Source organism: Sander lucioperca, chromosome 17 (genome assembly GCF_008315115.2).
Source record: "Sander lucioperca isolate FBNREF2018 chromosome 17, SLUC_FBN_1.2, whole genome shotgun sequence".
NCBI lineage: Eukaryota > Metazoa > Chordata > Actinopteri > Perciformes > Percidae > Sander > Sander lucioperca.
In genome coordinates, this window is record NC_050189.1 from 29586368 (window position 1) to 29610974 (window position 24607).

Genomic DNA, 24607 nt, shown 5'->3' on the forward strand with positions numbered 1-24607 from the left:
GAGGTCTTGGTTAAAAAGCGAGCAGCAGCATTTTTGAATAAGTTGAAGGAGGGAAATAGAGGTTTGATTGAGGCCAACATAAAGTGCATTACAGTAATCCAGCCTTGAACTTATAAATAAAGGCATGAATTGCCTTCTCTAGATCACGCCTAGGAAGGGCTTGACTTAAGCCAGCAGACAGAGCTGGAAAAAGCTCATTTTAACGTCATTAACCTGTTTGTTGAATTTGAATGTTGAATTTGGTAATATCACATGATCTTACCTTGGCAAGCCATTTGGCCGATTTGGCCAAATTTCAACATAAGATATTTATTTTTTGAAAATACCTTTTAGTAACACAATCCAATTTTAGAGGACAAAGTTATGATAAATAAGTGACACAAAGTGGCCCCCCTTTGTCCTATGTCATTATTTCCTACCATCCTCTGCAGTGAATGAATTAGTCTCAGGACAGGTGTGTGTGCAATAAATGTAGCTTGTTCCATCATGATTGCTCTTATCTTACTCAGTCATGCTATCTGTGACGTTTCTATACACCTTGATACTAGGATTCCGATCCACTGAAGTCATCCACTTTACAGTGTACGCGGTGCACTTGATAGACACATACATTTCTAATTTTCAACATTTGGATTTGTGTCATTCATCACGGACATTCACCGCTGGCCTGGAATGTAATTTGGTTATGGCGTTTTCTTCACACTTTCTAATTATCTCTGCTATACTCATCTGCTTATGTTCTGCCAATGGTAAGATTCATAAGAATTTTCCAAACGCAACATTTTACCATTTTACCATGAAGATACAGGGCTAAATCCATATTTACTATGTCAACTCATGTCTTTATTGTTTTCTTATCATGTCCATTACAACATGGTATGGCATTAACCGGGTAAAACGTCTTTCGTAATTAAGAATAAATTGATTCAGCCATGCAGGGGTAGTAGGTAGAAAGAGTATTCTGTTGGTTTTCCTCGATTTTGTAACTTTGAAGGGCACTATTGGACGAGGTGCTTTTAGCGGAATTGTAGAGGAGAGCGGGGTATTTTGTCACACTTATCACACCGTCTAACATTTACTGAGCACCATACATCACAATGGTATATATGTCATACCAAATTGAAGAAGGAAGTCTTGGGAACATTTTTGTATTTATAACAATTTCATATCTTATCTCATTACGGAGTTGTAGACTGTTGAATAGAGAATGTGCACTTGTGACAATTTGCCCCATCAGCGGGTAAATTGTCACACTAGATTATCTAAAAATAAGAACACAACTACTTATTTGTGAATATTGATTTTAATTTTTAAATTCAAACCAGAACTGAAAATCTAAACAATCATGCCTAGAGAATCTGGAAAAGCAATACACATTTCAATCAAAACACATTAAGTGGCAAGACCACTTTACTTTAAACTTTAAACTCTAACGTTCTCTGGCTTACACATAGATTCATGATAACTGAATGGAATGCTGCAGATAACTTGCTTAACGTAACATGTTTAACCTCTGAACTAAACAGATGCCCTGTATTTGACTAATCAGGCTCATCTTCAGAGTCACAATTCTGCCACACATAAATTGCCTGGCTTAAGGTGCAAGCATCATGGGCCCATTTGTTGCATTTTACACATTTTACCTAGGTCACTTTTGGACGAAAAAAAACGCAAAAGTGGCATTGCGTTCTCACTTTTTATTCTGCGTTTAGACAAGCGTTATGGGGGGGGGGGTCTGCATGCATATGGTGACGCAAAAGTGTGTGAAATGCGATCCACCAAGTCCACGCCCCTGCGTAGAACCTTCCTTCTACTTGTCTCCATCTCCTCCTCCTCTCTCCCTTACGGTGCTCATTTTAGGACATCCTCAGATCTCAGACTCCGGTGTCAGAATCAAACGAAACGGCCTCGGCGTCAGAAAAACCTCTGTCATCCTCACAAAAAACGGCCTCGGTGTCAGAAAAAACAGTCTCGGCGTCAGAAAAACCTCTCTCAGTCTCAGACAAAACCTTTTCAGAAAGATAAGAAAGTTGTCAGAGATAACGTTGCCCAGATGAGGGAGCTGTTGACTAGCTTTCTGAATTAGCTAAAGTAGCTAGCAGCTTTTACAGTGACTACACGGCAGTTCGTGAATTATTTTTTTTAATCAAGCTTTATTGAAAGGAGTGGATATACAGCAGGAAACGACCTCTGTACATCTTAAGAGTCTATGTTCATAAATGAGCCAGGGGTTACTAAAAGAAAGAAATCAAAACAAAGCAAAAAACTTCATATACATATTTTGTAAAGCTTACAGAGGTCATATTGTTTGTACATTCAGATATGGAAAACATGTATTGTTTAATATTGGAAGCCAACTCCAAAAAGCTTGGCTTCTTTTTCAAAAACTTTGACTTATGTAAAAGAAATTTGGTTACAATAATAATTAAATGTATCACATAATACTCTGAATAAAACTTTCTATCATATTGAATGAATCCAAACAATACATTTTCCCAAAGTAGTATGAATTGAGGGTAAATATGAACAGCAATCAAATGTGACAATCTGCTCCAAAGTCTCTTGGTATATTGGCAAGACCAAAATAAATAAAAATAAATAAAGAATAACCAACTCTTCTTTTAACAAGACGTTAAGAGTACACCTGCTGCTTTATCGTACTGGTCTTCATATGTTGAAGAGATTTGTTGGGAAAAGGTTTGACTATTGCCACACAAGTTTTTTTTAACCAACAAAGTTAAAGAGATCTCTTTCAAAATGCTCCACAGATTTTACCCAACTTACAGCCCAGTCTCATGGCAGTTCGTGAAATGGTCACGTTATTTAATCTATTGATACGTGTTCACAGGGACGTTTTTCTCGTTTTTTTTGTGGTGGCCAGCACAAAAGTATGAAGTAATGTATTTCAATGGGAAGCATATTTTGTGGTCACAGCACGAAAATGGTAGGGAGTAGTGTAAATCCGAATTCGCTAACTCAACCTAAAAAAAAATTGGAAACGGCTTGCACTCAAAACTTTTAATTTAGTACAGTATGGTAACATTAAAGTTTTGAGTACACTAAACATAAAATAAATGTGTCACATGAGTGTTATCTGAAAGGAAATTTATGTCAGTTTTACATAATTTTTTTAGTCATGCAACAAAAATAATTAGTGTTTTCTTAACATATACTTCTATGTTAAATTAACATAGAATGATCAGGTTACTTAATGTGTATTTATATGTTTATTAAACACAAAAAGTGATGTGTCATAACTTGTTAATTTTATGTACAAACAACAATTAAACTGTTAAAACAACATAACCACATCTATAGCGGAGATAGCATGAGTGTTTGGGTATAGACGCCCAAGGGCCCCATGCAAAATAGGGGGCCCTCTAAAGCCGCTGATCTTGCATCACTTTACACAAAAGGACCGCTAGTGAAGTGACACGCTGAAGGAACCCTATTACTGCTCAAAGTCTAATGCTGCAATACTCCAGCTCTTATCAAACGTAACAGTCACTTAACTCGTGGTTACAAATGTAAACCAACAACAATGACAATTACCAGGCAACAAAACACTACATTCTCAGCAGACACGTTTAATAAACGGAATTCATAAAGTTACATTTGTATTTCGAACAAACTGCAAACTTTTCAGCAAATTTTAACACAACTCTACTTACCGCCTTGCATCATGGGAATTGACCAGCCAATGAACCAATTGCATCTGACTGCAGTACGATCAAATCAAACATAACACAAATTGTATGTATCCTTTCTATTCAAACATTTTAAATTAGACAAACAAAGAAATGGAAGTTGTTCTCAACCTTTAAATTTAACGTTGCTTTGATTAGTTAAAACTTAATTATGTGTACTAAAACATAATACGTTGGTAAAAACACAAAACATTGTGGCAGTTTTATGGTAAAACAGCACACAATGTTTGTGTTCAGCATAACTCTGGAACTTATGTTGTAATTATGTGTTTTTGTTGTGTTAAGTGAACACAATATTTTCATTTTGTTGAACATGAAAGTGACCGCTTGTCATATGAACATAAAAACATTGAGTACATATTTTGACAACCATTTTTTAGGTTTACTTAACTATACAAATATATGCTAAGTGCAAGGTATATGTGTTGTTAATTGGCCTTGAACTAATTATGTGATGTTGACGTTATACATTTAAGTAGAATGAACTCAAAAGTTAAAAATTGTTGACTTAACATAAAAAAATTAATTAATTCATTAATTAATCAACCTCACATGGGATGATTTTTTGTGTCAAATGAACATAAAGTTTTTATGTTGTTTTGACAATCCTGAACATTTGTGTGGACGTAACATTAAAATTTTGTGTCATGGATGGATTGGGGTTTACAGTGTAAAAAGCCGAAAATCCGCGTAGGGGGCGTGGTCGGGGTGGTGGATGGGTCACACAACACAGGACTTTCACCCGGGAGACCGGGGATCGCGTCCCGCGTGTGGCGTTTTGTTTCCCGTAGTCTTCCTAATCACAACTGTCCCGTTATTGTCGCGCGTCCCCAGCGGCTGTCTCCCAGCGTGTAAGGCGTCCTTTCCCCGTAGTGTTTTTCCTAAACCCAACCTCGACCTCAACCTTGAGTTACTTGGACAGAACCATAACAATATTAATCATGCTCATCAGGTCTCATTATGTTGATGACAAATCTGATCTAGGTGGCATGTTGAAATTAGTAGTATAGAGATGTCATTTTTAGGAGACCGAAACCATACCTGCTTTGAGCATCAAAGGAACCTCTCCACTGTTTTGTCTTTCCCTGAACTAGTTACCAGTTTAATCTGTATACCTAGCTAACACTAAAGCAGGCCAATACAACAGCCCTGCAATAAATCCTCTCTTCATAAAAGTGAGAATGTTGAGTTTGTGAGAGAAGCTGATTCATCTTAATAGTCAGTTTCAAGGTTGCAGCTTGCTCGTCAGTTTGCTGCCGTTGATTGTATTGCGTTGTACAGGGAAGTGTTTCTAATATTGAGTGTACCCCATAATTATAAGAGCTATGGATATTCAAATGTTATGTCCTGACCTGATCTCCATTGGGATGGATATCAATGTTGATATCATCAAATAATACTTATAAAAATACTGCATTAGAAAAAAGAATAACATAAGTAAGTGACTGACTACAACAACATCTGGTGAAACTGACTGAATGATGAAAAAAGCATTAAATGTCCTGTCAAAGTCAAGTTAATGAATTTACAATATTTCAATAGTGAAATTCTTTTTCTTTTAAGCACCTTAAACACTTTTGTCTACAGACCATTTTGGGTATAGAAATTGTTTGGAAATTGACCTATTCTGTAGTTTAGGTATAAAGGCGTGTTGGATCCCCAGATGTGTTCTCATCTTCAAGCCAATATTAAGAAAAAAAAAGTCCAATACCGTAGAATTTCAATGTAAATGGCATCTATCCAACAGTTAGACAACTTTGATCACTTAAGCAATTTATTTCCTTTTATTTCCCAGAATATTTCTCAATTCATGATCAACAGTGGTCCAAAGTGGGGCAGAAGACAGATGCTACTTCAGGAATTGACCAAACCAGTCTAACTGACATAACAGAAACTAAACCTACTAAACCACCTAGAGGACCTGAACCAACATCATCTGAACCTACAGGTTCTACAGATACAGTAATATCTGAGCCTGCTGGTACCACCTTAGTATCTGAATCAACCAGTTCAACTGATTCAGTATCATCGCAGACTGCAGAGACCACATCGCCAAATGAACCTACAGGTTCTACTGATACAGCAATATCTGAGCCTGCTGGTTCCACCTCAGTATCTGAATCAACAGGTCCAACTGAGTCATTAACATCACAGACTGCAGAGACCACTTTGCCAACTGAATCTACAGGTTCTACAGATACGGTAACATCTGAGCCTGCTGGTACCACCTTACTATCTGAATCAACCAGTTCAACTGATTCATTAACATCACAGACTGCAGAGACCACATCGCCAAATGAACCTACAGGTTCTACTGATACCGCAACATCTGAGCCTGCTGGTACCGCGTCAAAATCTGAATCAACCAGTTCAAATGATTCAGTAACATCTGAGCATGCTGGTTCCACCTCAGTATCTGAATCAACAGGTCCAACTGATTCAGTAACATCACAGACTGCAGAGACCACTTTGCCAACTGAATCTACAGGTTCTCCAGATACAGCAACATCTGAGCCTGCTGGTACCACCTTACTATCTGAATCAACCAGTTCAACTGATTCAGTATCATCAAAGACTGCAGAGACCACATCGCCAAATGAACCTACAAGTTCTACTGATACAGCAACATCTGAGCCTGCCGGTACCACCTCAGTATCTGATTCAACTTATCCAACTGATTCAGTAACATCACAGACTGCAGAGACCACATCGCCAAATGAACCTACAGGTTCTACTGATACAGTAACATCTGAGCCTGCTGGTACCACCTTAGTATCTGAATCAACCAGTTCAACTGATTCAGTATCATCGCAGACTGCAGAGACCACATCGCCAAATGAACCTACAGGTTCTACTGATACCGCAACATCTGAGCCTGCTGGTACCACGTCAAAATCTGAATCAACCAGTTCAACTGATTCAGTAACATCTGAGCCTGCTGGTTCCACCTCAGTATCTGAATCAACAGGTCCAACTGATTCAGTAACATCACAGACTGCAGAGACCACATCGCCAAATGAACCTACAGGTTCTACTGATACCGCAACATCTGAGCCTGCTGGTACCACGTCAAAATCTGAATCAACCAGTTCAATTGATTCAGTAACATCTGAGCCTGCTGGTTCCACCTCAGTATCTGAATCAACAGGTCCAACTGATTCAGTAACATCACAGACTGCAGAGACCACTTTGCCAACTGAATCTACAGGTTCTCCAGATACAGTAACATCTGAGCCTGCTGGTACCACCTTAGTATCTGAATCAACCAGTTCAACTGATTCAGTAACATCACAGACTACAGAGACCACATCGCCAAATGAACCTACAGGTTCTACAGATACAGCAACATCTGAGCCTGCCGGTACCACCTCAGTATCTGAATCAACACATCCAACTGATTCAGTAACATCACAGACTGCCGAGACCACATCGCCAAATGAACCTACAGGTTCTACTGAAACCGCAACATCTGAGCCTGCTGGTACCACGTCAAAATCTGAATCAACCAGTTCAACTGATTCAGTAACATCTGAGCCTGCTGGTTCCACCTCAGTATCTGAATCAACAGGTCCAACTGATTCAGTAACATCACAGACTGCAGAGACCACTTTGCCAACTGAATCTACAGGTTCTCCAGATACAGTAACATCTGAGCCTGCTGGTACCACCTTACTATCTGAATCAACCAGTTCAACTGATTCAGTAACATCACAGACTACAGAGACCACATCGCCAAATGAACCTACAGGTTCTACAGATACAGCAACATCTGAGCCTGCCGGTACCACCTCAGTATCTGAATCAACACATCCAACTGATTCAGTAACATCACAGACTGCCGAGACAACATCGCCAAATGAACCTACAGGTTCTACTGAAACCGCAACATCTGAGCCTGCTGGTACCACGTCAAAATCTGAATCAACCAGTTCAACTGATTCAGTAACATCTGAGCCTGCTGGGACCACCTTAGTATCTGAATCAGCACATCCAACTGATTCAGTAACATCACAGGCTGCAGAGACCACATTGACAAATGAACCTACAGGTTCTACTGATACAGCAACATCTGAGCCTGCTGGTTCCACCTCAGTATCTGAATCAACAAGTCCAACTGAGTCACTAACATCACAGACTGCAGAGACCACTTTGCCAACTGAATCTACAGGTTCTACAGATACAGTAACATCTGAGCCTGCTGCTACCACCTTAGTATCTCAATCAACCAGTTCAACTGATTCAATATCATCGCATACTGCAGAGACCACATTGCCAAATGAACCTACAGGTTCAACTGATACAGTAACATCTGAGCCTGGTGGTACCACGTCAATATCTGAATCAACCAGTTCAACTGATTCAGTAACATCAGAGCCTTCTGGTTCCACCTCAGCATCTCAATCAACAGGCCCAACTGAGTCAGTAACATCACAGACTGCAGAGACCACTTTGCCAACTGAATCTACAGGTTCTACAGATACAGTAACATCTGAGCCTGCTGGGACCACCTCAGTATCTGAATCAACAGGTCTAACTGAGTCACTAATATCACAGACTGCAGAGACCACTTTGCCAACTGAATCTACAGGTTCTACAGATACAGTAACATCTGAGCCTGCTGGGACCACCTCAGTATCTGAATCAACAGGTCTAACTGATTCAGTAACATCACAGACTGCAGAGACCACATTGACAAATGAGCCTACAGGTTCTACTGATACAGCAACATCTGAGCCTGCCGGTACCACCTCAGTATCTGATTCAACGCATCCAACTGATTCAGTAACATCACAGACTGCAGAGACCACTTTGCCAACTGAATCTACAGGTTCTACAGATACAGTAACATCTGAGCCTGCTGGGACCACCTTAGTATCTGAATCAGCACATCCAACTGATTCAGTAACATCACAGGCTGCAGAGACCACATTGACAAATGAACCTACAGGTTCTACTGATACAGCAACATCTGAGCCTGCTGGTTCCACCTCAGTATCTGAATCAACAGGTCCAACTGAGTCACTAACATCACAGACTGCAGAGACCACTTTGCCAACTGAATCTACAGGTTCTACAGATAAAGTAACATCTGAGCCTGCTGCTACCACCTTAGTATCTCAATCAACCAGTTCAACTGATTCAATATCATCGCATACTGCAGAGACCACATTGCCAAATGAACCTACAGGTTCAACTGATACAGTAACATCTGAGCCTGCTGGTACCACGTCAATATCTGAATCAACCAGTTCAACTGATTCAGTAACATCAGAGCCTTCTGGTTCCACCTCAGTATCTCAATCAACAGGCCCAACTGAGTCAGTAACATCACAGACTGCAGAGACCACTTTGCCAACTGAATCTACAGGTTCTACAGATACAGTAACATCTGAGCCTGCTGGGACCACCTCAGTATCTGAATCAACAGGTCTAACTGAGTCACTAATATCACAGACTGCAGAGACCACTTTGCCAACTGAATCTACAGGTTCTACAGATACAGTAACATCTGAGCCTGCTGGGACCACCTCAGTATCTGAATCAACAGGTCTAACTGATTCAGTAACATCACAGACTGCAGAGACCACATTAACAAATGAACCTACAGGTTCTACTGATACAGCAACATCTGAGCCTGCCGGTACCACCTCAGTATCTGATTCAACGCATCCAACTGATTCAGTAACATCACAGACTGCAGAGACCACTTTGCCAACTGAATCTACAGGTTCTACAGATACAGTAACATCTGAGCCTGCTGGGACCACCTTAGTATCTGAATCAGCACATCCAACTGATTCAGTAACATCACAGGCTGCAGAGACCACATTGACAAATGAACCTACAGGTTCTACTGATACAGCAACATCTGAGCCTGCTGGTTCCACCTCAGTATCTGAATCAACAGGTCCAACTGAGTCACTAACATCACAGACTGCAGAGACCACTTTGCCAACTGAATCTACAGGTTCTACAGATACAGTAACATCTGAGCCTGCTGCTACCACCTTAGTATCTCAATCAACCAGTTCAACTGATTCAATATCATCGCATACTGCAGAGACCACATTGCCAAATGAACCTACAGGTTCAACTGATACAGTAACATCTGAGCCTGCTGGTACCACGTCAATATCTGAATCAACCAGTTCAACTGATTCAGTAACATCAGAGCCTTCTGGTTCCACCTCAGTATCTCAATCAACAGGCCCAACTGAGTCAGTAACATCACAGACTGCAGAGACCACTTTGCCAACTGAATCTACAGGTTCTACAGATACAGTAACATCTGAGCCTGCTGGGACCACCTCAGTATCTGAATCAACAGGTCTAACTGAGTCACTAATATCACAGACTGCAGAGACCACTTTGCCAACTGAATCTACAGGTTCTACAGATACAGTAACATCTGAGCCTGCTGGGACCACCTCAGTATCTGAATCAACAGGTCTAACTGATTCAGTAACATCACAGACTGCAGAGACCACATTGACAAATGAACCTACAGGTTCTACTGATACAGCAACATCTGAGCCTGCTGGTTCCACCTCAGTATCTGAATCAACAGGTCCAACTGAGTCACTAACATCACAGACTGCAGAGACCACTTTGCCAACTGAATCTACAGGTTCTACAGATACAGTAACATCTGAGCCTGCTGCTACCACCTTAGTATCTCAATCAACCAGTTCAACTGATTCAATATCATCACATACTGCAGAGACCACATTGCCAAATGAACCTACAGGTTCAACTGATACAGTAACATCTGAGCCTGCTGGTACCACGTCAATATCTGAATCAACCAGTTCAACTGATTCAGTAACATCAGAGCCTTCTGGTTCCACCTCAGTATCTCAATCAACAGGCCCAACTGAGTCAGTAACATCACAGACTGCAGAGACAACTTTGCCAACTGAACCTACAGGTTCTACTGATACAGCAACATCTGAGCCTTCCGGTACCACCTCTGTAACTGAATCAACAGGTCCAACTGAGTCACTAACATCACAGACTGCAGAGACCACTTTGCCAACTGAATCTACAGGTTCTACAGATACAGCAACAGCTGAGCCTGCCAGTACCACCTTAATATCTGAATCAACGCATCCAACTGATTCAGTAACATCACAGACTGCAGAGAGCACATTGACAAATGAACCTACAGGTTCTACTGATACAGCAACATCTGAGCCTGCTGGGACCACCTCAGTATCTGAATCAACAGGTCCAACTGAGTCACTAACATCACAGACTGCAGAGACCACTTTGCCAACTGAATTTACAGGTTCTACAGATACAGTAACATCTGAGCCTGCTGGTACTACGTCAATATCTGAATCAACCAGTTCAACTGATTCAGTAACATCTGAGCCTGCTGGTTCCACCTCAGTATCTGAATCAACAGGTCCAACTGAGTCAGTATCATCGCAGACTGCAGAGATCACTTCGCCAAATGAACCTACAGGTTCTACTGATATAGCAACATCTGAGCCTGCCGGTACCACCTCAGTATCTGATTCAACGCATCCAACTGATTCAGTAACATCACAGACTGCACAGACCCCTTTGCCAAGTGAATCTACAGTTTCTACAGATACAGTAACATCTGAGCCTGCTGCTACCACCTCAGTATCTGAATCAACAGGTCCAACTGATTCAGTAACATCACAGACTGCAGAGACCACATTGACAAATGAACCTACAGGTTCTACTGATACAGCAACATCTGAGCCTGCTGGTTCCACCTCAGTATCTGAATCAACAGGTCCAACTGAGTCACTAACATCACAGACTGCAGAGACCACTTTGCCAACTGAATCTACAGGTTCTACAGATACAGCAACATCTGAGCCTGCCGGTACCACCTTAATATCTGAATCAACGCATCCAACTGATTCAGTAACATCACAGACTGCAGAGACCACATTGACAAATGAACCTACAGGTTCTACTGATACAGCAACATCTGAGCCTGCTGGTTCCACTTCAGTATCTGAATCAACAGGTCCAACTGAGTCAGAAACATCACAGACTGCAGAGACCACTTTGCCAACTGAATTTACAGGTTCTACAGATACAGTAACATCTGAGCCTGCTGGTACTACGTCAATATCTGAATCAACCAGTTCAACTGATTCAGTAACATCTGAGCCTGCTGGTTCCACCTCAGTATCTGAATCAACAGGTCCAACTGAGTCAGTATCATCGCAGACTGCAGAGATCACTTCGCCAAATGAACCTACAGGTTCTACTGATATAGCAACATCTGAGCCTGCCGGTACCACCTCAGTATCTGATTCAACGCATCCAACTGATTCAGTAACATCACAGACTGCACAGACCCCTTTGCCAAGTGAATCTACAGTTTCTACAGATACAGTAACATCTGAGCCTGCTGCTACCACCTTAGTATCTGAATCAACAGGTCCAACTGATTCAGTAACATCACAGACTGCAGAGACCACTTTGCCAACTGAATCTACAGGTTCTACAGATATGGTAACATCTGAGCCTGCTGCTACCACCTTAGTAACTGAATCAACGCATCCAACTGATTCAGTAACATCACAGACTGCAGAGATCACTTCGCCAAATGAACCTACAGGTTCTACTGATATAGCAACATCTGAGCCTGCTGGTACCACCTCAGTATCTGAATCAACACATCCAACTGATTCAGTAACATCACAGACTGCAGAGACCACATTGACAAATGAACCTACAGGTTCTACAGATACTGTAACATCTAAGCCTACCGGTACCACCTCTGTTTCTGAATCAACCAATCCAACTGATTCAGTAACATCACAGCCTGCAGGGACCACTTTGCCAAGTGAATCTACAGGTACTACAGAAACAGTACCATCTGAGTCTACTGAGACCACATCTGCACCTGAGCAAACCCATCCCACTGACACAGTAACCTCTGAATCTGGACAGACAACTATTTCAGCTGAACCGACAGGTGCTACTCATACAGCAACATCTGATCCCTCTAGTTCCACCTCAGTATCTGAATCAACGGGTACAACTGATTCAGTAACATCACAGTCTGCTGAGACTACTTTGCCTACTGAACCTACAGGTTCTACTGATAAAACCACATATGAGCCTGCCGGTACCACCTCAGTATCTGATTCAACGCATCCAACAGATTCAGTAACATCACAGACTGCAGAGACCACATTGACAAATGAACCTACAGGTTCTACAGATACTGTAACATCTAAGCCTACCGGTACCACCTCTGTTTCTGAATCAACCAATCCAACTGATTCAGTATCATCTTTCCCAGCTACAACTATGGCATCTGAACCAACTGGTCAGACTGAAACAAAAACACCTGAGCCTACTTATACCACATTACTAACTGAATCAACTGCTCCCACTGACACAATAACATCTGAAATTGGGAAGACCACATCACCAGTGGACCATACCAGTCCAACTGAAACAGTTACTTCTCAGTCTGCTGGTACCACCTTGGTTTCTGTACCAACTAGTCAAACAGATTCAGTAACATCTGCACCTGAGCAAACCAATCCCACTGACAAAGTAACCTCTGAATCTGGCCAGACAACCACATCACCTGAATTTCCAGGTTCACCGACATCTGAGCCTGCTGGTACCACCTTGGTATCGGAATCAATAAGTCCAACCATTTCAGTCACATCACAGCCGGCACAGACTACTTTGCCAACAGTACCTACAGATTCTACAGATACAGTCACATCTGATCATGCTGGTACCACCATGTCATCCATTGAACCAACCAGTCCAACCAGCACAGTAACAACTGAATCTGTTAAGACCACATCATCAGCTGAAACAACCTCCACAACAGATTCACCATCTACCCAGCCAACTATACCACCATCCTTGCCTCCAACAGAACCACCAACCAAAACACCAACTGTAACACCAACTGACCTACCTACCGAACAACCCACTACTTTACCAACTACACAACCAAACACACCATCTACCAAACCTTCAACTCTTCCACCAACATCACCTGTCACGCCAACAACTCAAACAACAACTCGACCACCCACCACAGTAGAGCCCTTTAAGTGCTACAATGGGGGATTTTTCAATGGACTCAACTGCACATGTCTTTTTGGATTCGGTGGACCATTTTGCCAATTTGTTGAAACTGTTGAGCTAGGTACCGTCAACTTTTTGCAAGCTCTGTCATTTTTAAATGTTACTAAATGTTACTGAGCACAATTTTTAATTAGTGGTCCTAAAAACACTTTTAATATGTTTGATTCTCTTTCCAGATACTGTCAACAGGTCAGTTGTTGTTAATGTGGTGATCAATCAGGAATTTAAAGACAAATATGAAGACAAAAATTCCCCTGAATACAGAGACTTTGTTGGAAACTTCACCAACCAGGTAAATGGAAAAATGGATGAGTCATGCTGTTTTATAGCCATGTAGGTACTGAACACATCTATTTGCAGTATTTTATAAAATTGAGGACTTTACATTAACATTTGGGATTTTACACCACTAGTTGTGTGGTGACTGGAGAAAAGACAAGAGAGGCAATACTGCATTTATCCAACGCACTAGCTGAACAAGCAATCATATGTGTGCAATAGTGTTTTCTGGGTACACACGTTCAGCTCAACTTTAATAACCTAAAATGAGTATGCCATGTAGCCAGAACATTAACTAACCATATGATGCAACCATTGCAACATGCTGAAACAATGGCAAGACTAGTGATGCATTCAAGTTTCTAAAATAACCTTTTCCAGAATGTCCAAAAATTCAGATTTTAGTGATAATAGTGTAAGTCAAATAACTTGGATTTTAGCTTTTGGGAATTGACAAGGATAGGAGATAATATATCATAGTAAAGGATTATTAAAAGCAAAATGGTGATTGAAAAAGGGCCACTTTGGGGGTTTTACACTACTCCAAACAGTACTGACACAATTCATGTAGAGTAGGATGTGTTGAGTAGGATAAATGATCTAGGAAACATATAATTTCATATGACTAATGTGTGACTCTAGGAATTCTGCTTTTGAAACAATAATTATTTTATGTTGTTACTATTTCAGATGGAAACATATTACAAGGCAAAGAAGATAGCAAACTTTAAAGAAGTGGTGGTAATTAGTGTCAGGTAATGTACTTGTGATTTATTCAAAACATGGAGTCATCATTGTATTCTGCTTTACATTGTTAAACACCGAAATAGACATTTTGTTTGTACAAAATGTTTTAATATAACAGGGTTGTTAAATTCTAAGCGCTTGTGATACAACAGTTTCTCTCTTATTGTTTTCTCTTAGCCGTGGAGCCCCTACGGTCAGATTCTCAGTTAACACTGTGGAAGAGGTAAAGCCATTCAAACCCCTTTCTGATTATTGAATCAGAGATTAGATATTAACAATTGTTCCATCTTTATTTTCAGATAAGATTATCAGTTGAAGCCATGGCTATCTACAGTATCACACCAAGAACAAAAGGGTAATTTAAACACTGCACCACTGAAAATGTCCACATAAAGTCATTGAACATATCAACATAGATTAGGGAACCAGGAATCTTGGTCTCGCATGTTGGCAGCCTCAGATGGAAAGAATTTGTTAATTGGCAAAAGGATTTTCAGAAAGGAAACTTTCCACTTGCACAATGACTTTTGGGAGACAGTTTGATCTCACCCTTAAAATAACTAGTGCAGTTCCAGTTGAAAACATGCTTGTTCTGAAAGGGCTGATTGCTTGGCCTATTGATTGCTGCGTACAGCTTTCTCGCTCATCCAAACAACTTCGCACTCTACATTGCACTTTTTTGGGTCATGAGCAATACACCTGTCATTACATACTTGCGTCACTGATAGAGTACACGCATCATTTGCTATCATCTAGCTTTTTCGGACCAGTCTATTTCAAGGAACAAAACTGTTCATTCCAAAAGTTACTTAGCTGATGCTTGAAATGTTTGAGTTTTCTAATATGTAACATCTCCGGTGTGTGTGTTTTACTACCGCCTGCACCAGTAAACATTCTGATCAGTGCTGGAATGTAACTAAGTACATTTACTTAAGTACTGTCCTATACAATTTTGAGGTACTTGTTCTTTAATTGAGTATTTTATATTTTATGCTACTTTATAGCCCACCCCATCGCAGAGGCAAATATTGTACTATTTACTCCACTACACTGTATTTGACAGCTCTATTTACTTTGCAGATGTCATCTCACACATAGGAGATAATATCTAAAAGTGTATCTCTTATGTAAGAAATAATATCTTCTAAGTAGAAGAAAAACTAATACAGGTCGTTTTATTTATGCCGCACATTTCATCAACAAGGCAATTGAAACACTAAAAGAGCACTTAAAAACATTTAAACAAAAAAGTTAAAATAGGCTTCATTAGTTTTGAGAGTGAGAAAACTAAATAGACGTAAACAGACAAGCAACTAGCAACACCAATTTAAAGTAGCCTGCCAATACTTTTATCTCCATTTGTCATCAGATGTTCACCTTGTCACGGTTTTGCTCTAGGCCAGTTGGCTTTCGGACTTTTATTTTACCATTTGACAGTTTTTTAGTTCTTTGTTCCTGTGATTACCTCATGTGTCTCTGTTGTCCTGCCCAGCACATCTATCCTTGTCAGCCTGTCTTTGTGCTAATGTTTCCCTGTTGTTTGCTCATGGTTGTGTGTTTTTTGCATTCTCTGTTTTTCCTTGTTCTGTCCATGTGTATGTTTCATGCTTCAGTATCCTGTTTAGCTTTGTAGTGTCTGTTTCTCCTGCATCATGCTATATCCTTGACGTTCATTTTTGGGATTGCAAAACTGACTTATAACTAATGACTTAATCTATTTTTTTTTTTTTTTTTTTTTATCTATTTTATTTGCTATGTATATACAAAGATACAGGTTAACAATGGTAGCATACATAGTTTAAAAATAATTTATAACAAATTCTTTCTGCCTCAGTGTTAGTGTTACACATGACGTGGTTTTGGCGATCCCAAACAACAGCAGCCAAGAAGAACTATATGAGGTTGACTTCAATACAGTTAAGGAGGCCCTCGACCAGCTTGTTAGCTGCACAGCAGGTAAGATAGAAAATCAATATTTACATACATAATTATCTAAAGTATGCACTGTTGGAAAACCATGAGATTGATTGCATGAGGCCTTAAAGTAGTAAGCTTTATGTTATAACTTTTTCCTCTGAACAAAAACTATGTTTTGTATGCCACAAAAACACATTATGGCATAGGCTGCCTGCATAATGCAAAGTATTTTTTTCGTCTTCTGAATTTTCAGATTGTCCCTACAATGTCACAACTCTGCCTGTAGTGAATAAAACAGAGGCAGATATTGGATGTAAGTATTACTGCACCGTGTGTCATGACATTCATCAACATCATCAGTGTGATTTTAAAACACAAACACACAGCAAGCTGATTAATACATTTTACAACTCTTGAACATTTCTCAAACATATGCTCCAATTTGCTTTGTGACTCGCTCACATTTTCATGCTTAAATAATTATTACAATTTCTTAAAAGCCCTGTTAATTGCTTATTTATTAGATTTTTTAGGGGTAGACATATGGAGACAGAACATTGAAACCTGAACTGAAAAAAGGAAAAATGTTCAAGCTTTTATTACAACTGTCTGGATGTATGGGTGTGTCCTTTTTAAAATATAGCCTATACACTAAGTTGCCACTTTAGGTACACCTGCTAGCCTGCTAACATAAATAGGGAGGAATTATGTTGCTACGATCTAATATTTAAAGCATCAGACAAAGGATGTGGTAAAGATGGATTACCATTGCTAGTCTCGCTTTGCCAGACCTTCCTCCACAGCGCTGCGGAGGAAGGTCTGGCTAGTCCACACAGCATTCTGGGATGAGAGAAAAACATGCTCTGGTTTATTGGCATTTCTTTAAACCAATCACAATCGCCTTGAGCGGCGTTAAGCACCGGAAGGAGCAACGGTGCCGCTGCAAAATAGTCTCGGGATGGAACTTGTTGTCAGCGACACTGAACCTCTGGCTCTCAGTTTAGTGCTTTAGGGGCAAGAACTAAAAGTTAAGAATAAATACAATACAATACAATACATTCAGTTTGATTTATTTTAGATTAATGGACTTTACCAAGACTTAACCAAGTCAACAAAAGATATAAACTTCAACTTGAGTTGTATGAATAAACTCAAATGTCTTTATCTAAAAAGGTTTATACATTTCATTTGGTGGAACGTGTACGTTCAAAAGTAGTTTTAGTCGTGCAACAGAAAACTCAGATTGGACAGATAGTCTAGCTAGCTGTCTGGATTTACCCTGCTGAGATCTGAGGAGCAGTTAACCATAGTCCTCAGACATCCACCGCAGTTTAGAATTACAACACAAAGAAAGAGGAAGGTGACGGACATCCGGTTGAAAAGATGGACATCAGGCGGAATTTACAGCAATACCAGGAAGTGGAACGTCATGGACATAGACTACCATTGCTACAACATACTGTATGACCGATGACACTATGGCTATATGGCACGATAAGCACCTATTTGAATGGATGCCTTTACAAATGTGAGGTGTTTCTGAAGGCATGAAGAACCTGTTAGTTGGCAGGTGTACCACTGCACTGTAGCCACTGAGTGTAAATGCATATTTGGAAAAGTTACAATTGACAGTAAACTTTCTGAACTTTATGTCTGTGTTCTTCTCAACAGCTGTATGTAAAAGTATTGTGGGCAATTCAGATATTGTTGAATACTACGAACCTGTGCTTGTTGATGGCGCCATCACGTGTCTGACTGTATGCAACAGTCTACATCCACGCCCTAAAACATGCTACAATAAGGGAATCTGCAGACTGTTCAGTGACACTGGACCTCTTTGCCAGTAAGTTGATTGAGCTCTCAGTTTGGTGCTTTAAAAAAAAATGTGTATAATAAAGTAATCCGCTAAATGAAGCCAACAGTTAAATATTAAGGATGGTTAATAAGCAAAAATTGACATTATCAGTCAATTTCTGTAATTTTGCCCAAGAACTGAAAGTTAATAATAAATACAATACAGTACTTTCAGTTTGGTTTATTGTAGATGTATGGACTTTACCAAGTCAACAAAAGATTCAAACTTCCTTGCACTACTACTTGTTTGGTCCAAGTTGAGAAATGGCGTATTATTTACTTTATCCAAAAAGGGTCATACATTTCAACCATAAGTCTTTCTCCCATTTATTCTTTAGGGAATTCCATATTCTTTTTTTATATACTGTACTGACAGTGCTGTTATTGCAGGGGTGAATTAATAAAATCTTTACACTGGCCCTACACAGCCGGGCACCAGACTACCTCTTACAAATGCTTTTAGTTTAGGAACCAGAAAGGCCCCTCAGATCCTCCAGCTCTTCTTCTTTAGCTGTTCCACTATGCACCGACACATTGGAACAGCCTGCCGGAGAAGTTTTGATACCTTTAAAACGTAGACTAAACTACTCATTCAGTCTGGTTTTCACATGATGTCCTATCATTTTATAGTTTTAGTGATAAACTCATACTTATTTTATTGATGTCTTATAATTTCTATGGCTTTAGTGTTTATACTTATTTTGTTTTAAACATTTTACTGTCATTGATTTTAACTATCCATTTTTTGTCTTAGTGTGCATTTGTCTCTGAATCCACTTTTTTAGGCTCTAAATTCACTTTTTTAGTCTTTGAATCCACCTTTTGATCTCTGCTTCTGTCTGCTGTTTTCCAGGTGCCCAAATGTGGATTCCACTTGGTACTTGGGCAATGACTGTAGCTACCCTATAGTGAGGACTGCTTTCTACATAGGGTTAAGTGTGACCCTTGCTTGCCTGTTGGTGTCTCTGGGAGTCTTAACTGCATACCTGATGATCAGCAAACACAAGGAATCACTGTAAGCTGTACACAGAAACTACTGGTTGCTCATAAACATTTTTCCAACCTGGGAAAAAAAATCATGAAACATTACACCATGAAGGGCTTTTCACACGGGGAGCGACACTTCGCCTGCGTAGTCGCGTGGCTCCGCGAGGTCAACTACGCTCCTCATGTGAAGGACATAGCTCCGCGATTAAACGCCAGGCGATCAATGTGTGTTAACCATGGGGATTCTGTGCACTACTGTATCACTACCGTACAACTGAATGACATTAGCTGACTGTGGTATCACATATCCCTAATCACAGGTGGATTTATAAGAATAGTGGCAATCCTAGTCTTTCCTAACAACAGACAAAAGTTAGCTAAATTAGCATAGTAATTAGCGACGTTACATGATAAATCCAGTCTTGTGCCGATGCTCTGACAAGCAGAAGCCCCACTGTCTATGATAACAGTCCTGATAACTGAAAAAAAGAAAACAGTTTTATATTTTAGGGAACTCACAAAGACCAAGAATCAGTCTCTTGTTCATTCATTTGCATGCTATACATTGTATATATCAGGGGTGGCCAACCAGTTAGGTATAAAGAGCCACAAAAAAAACGCACCATAGCAAAAAGCCACACAACACATGCACGTCCACACTACAACAGCAACAGTGTCTTCCAGATCTAATGACAGTCATAATACATAGCAGTTTTCATAATTTTTTTTCTCACTTAGATTGACTCAGTGGGAAACCTGACAGTCTTTGTTATCCACAATCCTTTTCAGGTCTTGCTTGAACTCGGTTGTGGCCACTCGAAGCAACTCTCTCACTCATTTGTCACTAAAGGGGCTTTCAAACAATCTGATTCAGCAGTGAAAGGGTTAACGAGGAAGGTGATCTGTGGCCGCTGTTTTTCCTCAGGTTGCAGAATCTGTCCTCAAAACTCTGCTGCATTATTTTCCATTTTAAAATAATTGGCAAATGTATTGGCAGTTTTGGCAGATGCATTCAAATGTTTTTTTTTTTTTTACTTATCTGAAATACTGTATGTTTCAGAAAAGTTAAAAACAACAATCAACCAATGACACAGCCCCCAGCCACACAGTAAGAGCCTCACAGGAGCAGGCAAAGAGCCGCATACGGCTCAAGAGCCACAGGTTCGCCACCCCTGGTATATATATATCTATCTATCTATCTGTTGGTGCAGAAGACAGTGGCCAATAATGGTACCATCATTCCAAAGCTCTTTCTCTTCAGTTAACCCCCCTCTTTATGGTCAAGTATATTTACTGCACATCTTTTGAAATAACAAAAACATGACTGGTTCCTCTGTGTCTGCAGGAATAAAGACATTAAAAACAAACAGGTGAATCAGTGGATGGCTGAAGACTTTGAGTGGTCCAGAGCCAACAGCGACACTGGCACATATGATGCTGGTGAGTTTGTAAAGTATTATAAACTAAACACACACACACATGCACGCACACGCACGCACGCACGCACACACACACACACACACACACACACACACACACACACACACACACACACACACACACACACACACACTTCATTTTGCATTTAAAAGCAATGATACAATTTTGTATTTGTAGTTTGGAATTGTGTATACAGGGTAAAATCACATGTTCAAATGTATTCAATCGTAAAGTAATTTCCAATATTCTAACATATTTCAATATCGATATTAATAGTAGTCGGACAAACAGACACGGACACATTACATTGGGTTTCTTTACTTTCTTTTTTTTATCATAAAGCAGAAGGAACACATTTTGTTGGTACATACTGCATTTCCCCCCTTTGCATTGCAAAGGCAGAGTGCAGTATCTGCAGGTATCATGTAGGTTCTGGGGCAATGATTTTCTGGGGTAAAATAGTCAGCCTAAAAAGTATGAAAAAACAAATGAGGGCATTAAAACGTTTTGCCTGCCTGCCAGTTCGCCAGCTGCCTGAAAACCTTAAAACCCTTTTTACTTTTTTTTATTTTATTTTTTAAAACTTGATTCCATAGTTACTGCTCTCTGCCTTTGCAGGCCAGTATTGATCTGTGTTTTGGTCATCCTGGCATGATTGTACAAGCATATACTGAAATTATTCTGGTGAAATGTGTGTAAATAAACTCTTGTCGTTCTATTTTTAGGAGGGTTGGGAAACCCTGCATTCGCACCTGAAGCATCAGCTGTCCACAGAGAGGTTTACGGACATCCTGCACCTGTCTACCAGCTCACCCAACCATCTTTGTATACTGACAGTCACAACGCTCCCTCTTCTGATGCTGGATTCTCACGGGCTGACAGCATACCCCGCAGAATCATTCCAACAAACCCGGTCAGTGCCAATACATTCTCACTCCCATCGCGTCAAAAAGCGACGCTTGGTCAGGTGTCTTCGGTGTTTGTTACTAACGCAAAAAGTATTCTTTAGCGTCATATTTAAGCGTGATTTATGCTTATGCGTTAAATAGGGCTGCACAATTCATCGCAATTTTATTGAAATCGCAATATGGACTAGTGCAATATCCAAATCATAGAGGGGGCACAATATTTGTTTAAGGCAAAATATGTGTCTAACCATTCTGAATTAAGTATTGTGGTGCTGCAGAGACATCCTGGGCCTACAAATCCTATCCTACAGACTAAAGGAAAACATCTTTGTTTGGTACAGATTCTTGCAAAAATCACATAGTACATTTTTATTTGTGTTTCAATGAAAATGAGAATGATGATCCAAAAAATGTATCATTCCCTCCAATATTGTGAATCATATCGCAATCACAACATCAGTCAAAATAATCGTAATTTGACATTTTCCTTATATTGTGCATCCCTAGCGTTAAATCTACGCCGTGGTTACGTACGTAGGTACATGGAGACGCAGACCCTACGCCGTAGCCTGACGTGCACCTCTCAAAAAATGTTACTACACGTAGCGGCGAAGCAAGTCGCTCGGCCGTGGCTTGGTAGCGTTGCATTTCCCCCGACTCATTTCCTGGTTCTCCTTCTCTGTAAAGAACATGAAATCAAGGAGAGGGTTAACTTTTCCTGCTCCAGATTTCCCACCGTGGTCAGAAAGAACAGAGGAGACACTTTCTCTCACTATGACTCTAGAGTCGCTCCAAAGCTAGTCACTCTCTCACTCGCTCTACCACACACTCCCCACTAAGACACACATGCCGGCCCTGCTATTCTCTTAAAGAGATCGACGCACACACCAACGCGCAAGTATAAACTTCAGGCCACTTAAGTAGGCTACGGAGAAAGCTCTGCGTGGAGCCTCCGCACAACCATAAATGAGCCTTTAGACGCACTTGGTTGGGACTCTTAGCAACACTTTGTGGCGCTCTGGGTCGGGACGTACGTTTAACTGACATGGGGCACAAGAACGGGTTTGGTTTAGGAAAAGATTGTTGGTGGGGTTTCAAAATGCATGTTTCAGTGTGACGCGGGACAAGAACGGGACAAAAACCCCGGTCTCTTGGGTCAAAGTCCTGTGTGGTTTGACCCATCCACCCCCTCCAACCAACCTCCCTATGCCTTTCATACTACTTGCTACCGTTGTCGCTCTTCATACTACGTCATCTTACAGCGCCGCGGTCAAGCTGTTGCTCTGCCCGGTGCGTGTCGTACAGAAGGTAAAGGGTGATTTTTGCGTCGGCATCCAACGCTGAGAGCCACTGACCAAGCGTCAGTATTTTAGTTAGAGTTGGGAGTGAGAATGGGTTGTCAGCACACATCTATAGAAACACAGAGGGGGGGTTAAGTGCTGTTTTTAGCACATTGTTTTTCTCATTTTAATAATTCTTTCTTTGTTTCTTTCTTTCCACAGATGACAATCAACAGACCTCAGATCAGAGCATCCTATGATGCCTGAGAACTGAAAACTTAATGATGATGACTACGTGTTTTATTTCTTTTTGCTGCCTAATATAAACGCATTTATATGGATATAAAATGCAGCAGGTATAATTGTTCAAGTTGTTCTCATGAACCATTCGTACATATAGCTACGAATAGTAAGGCACTTTAATTTGTATGTATTCCACGTATGTACGGCTGTATGCAGCACATTGACTGCTGCTATAAAGGCCTAAGGGCCGTCCACACCAAGAACAATAACTATAACCATAACTATAACTATAACTGTAACTATAACGATGTGAGCATCCACACTGCTGAGCGATAACGTTCTGCAAACAGTGACGTCAAGCATGCACTGCACGTTCCAGCTGATAATAATAGATCGCAGCAGACAGCAATGTACAGGAATGTCTGTAGTAATATCCTACATATTTGTGAATTCAGGTACATTTTATGAACCAAAAAAGTCTGACCGGCGGTCCCCAGGGTGCAGACACCTCTGCCTTCTCCAGGAAACAGCGGCGCATAGAATGTCTTAGGTAAAAGGTCAGGGCGGATGTGTTGGTCCTAAACCACAGGGCTAGGGGAGCAGAGTGCTTTCTTCGCAGACTTTCACCCAGGAAACCGGTGTACTGTGCAAGGGAACCGGTGTTTTTTTTGGGGTTTGGGGGGCTTTTTCCTTTATTCAATAGTTACAGTGGATAGACAGGAAAGGGAGAGACAGGAGGGATTAAACGCAGAAAAGGGGCCACAGGTCGGATGATAAAAAAAAAAAAACTCTGCTCTTTACAAATCTGCTCTTTAATCAAATTTATACCTGTATTTTAAGATATATATTTTATTTTATTGCTTGATTTATTTATTTATTTATTAAACTGAGAGCACGCCAAAGTGGAAACATAAATAAACTTTCTATGAGTCGAACAGCCCTGTCATAAATGTTACCTTTGTGAAGCTTCAGTTCAAAAAGGTATTGATTCATCTCTGTGGTCATTTGTGAAGCATGATGGAATGTGAGAGGTTGTTCTAACATTTACACACATGTAGGGCACAAACACCCCCCCCCCTCTGGCATTGGAATGACTTTGGTAAATGGGCAGTTATACCTACTAAATTAAGGATTT

General features: G+C 40.4%; 1 protein-coding gene across 1 annotated transcript; it reads left to right on the top strand.

The window, feature by feature from the left end:
* The first annotated feature begins 568 nt into the window (after window positions 1-568).
* On the top strand, window positions 569-23679 carry LOC116036006 (serine-rich adhesin for platelets-like). The gene is made up of 17 exons (XM_031279414.2): window positions 569-749; window positions 5503-6561; window positions 6622-7608; window positions 9001-10488; window positions 12691-12828; window positions 13603-13878; window positions 13994-14109; window positions 14787-14851; window positions 15021-15066; window positions 15143-15198; window positions 16678-16799; window positions 17014-17073; window positions 18432-18603; window positions 19468-19629; window positions 20947-21041; window positions 21767-21954; window positions 23452-23679. The coding sequence occupies exons 1-17, from the start codon at window positions 686-688 to the stop codon at window positions 23494-23496; spliced, it is 5139 nt and encodes a 1712-aa protein (XP_031135274.2). The 5' UTR covers window positions 569-685; the 3' UTR covers window positions 23497-23679.
* The last annotated feature ends 928 nt before the right edge of the window (window positions 23680-24607 follow it).

Bases quoted from the DNA above. Each gene is read 5' to 3' on its own strand.
- LOC116036006 (XM_031279414.2), top strand. From the start codon at position 686: ATGGCGTTTTCTTCACACTTTCTAATTATCTCTGCTATACTCATCTGC. The intron at 15,199-16,677 runs GTAATTTAAACA...TTTCTGCCTCAG, and splicing joins ATCACACCAAGAACAAAAGG to TGTTAGTGTTACACATGACG. The intron at 16,800-17,013 runs GTAAGATAGAAA...CTGAATTTTCAG, and splicing joins GCTTGTTAGCTGCACAGCAG to ATTGTCCCTACAATGTCACA.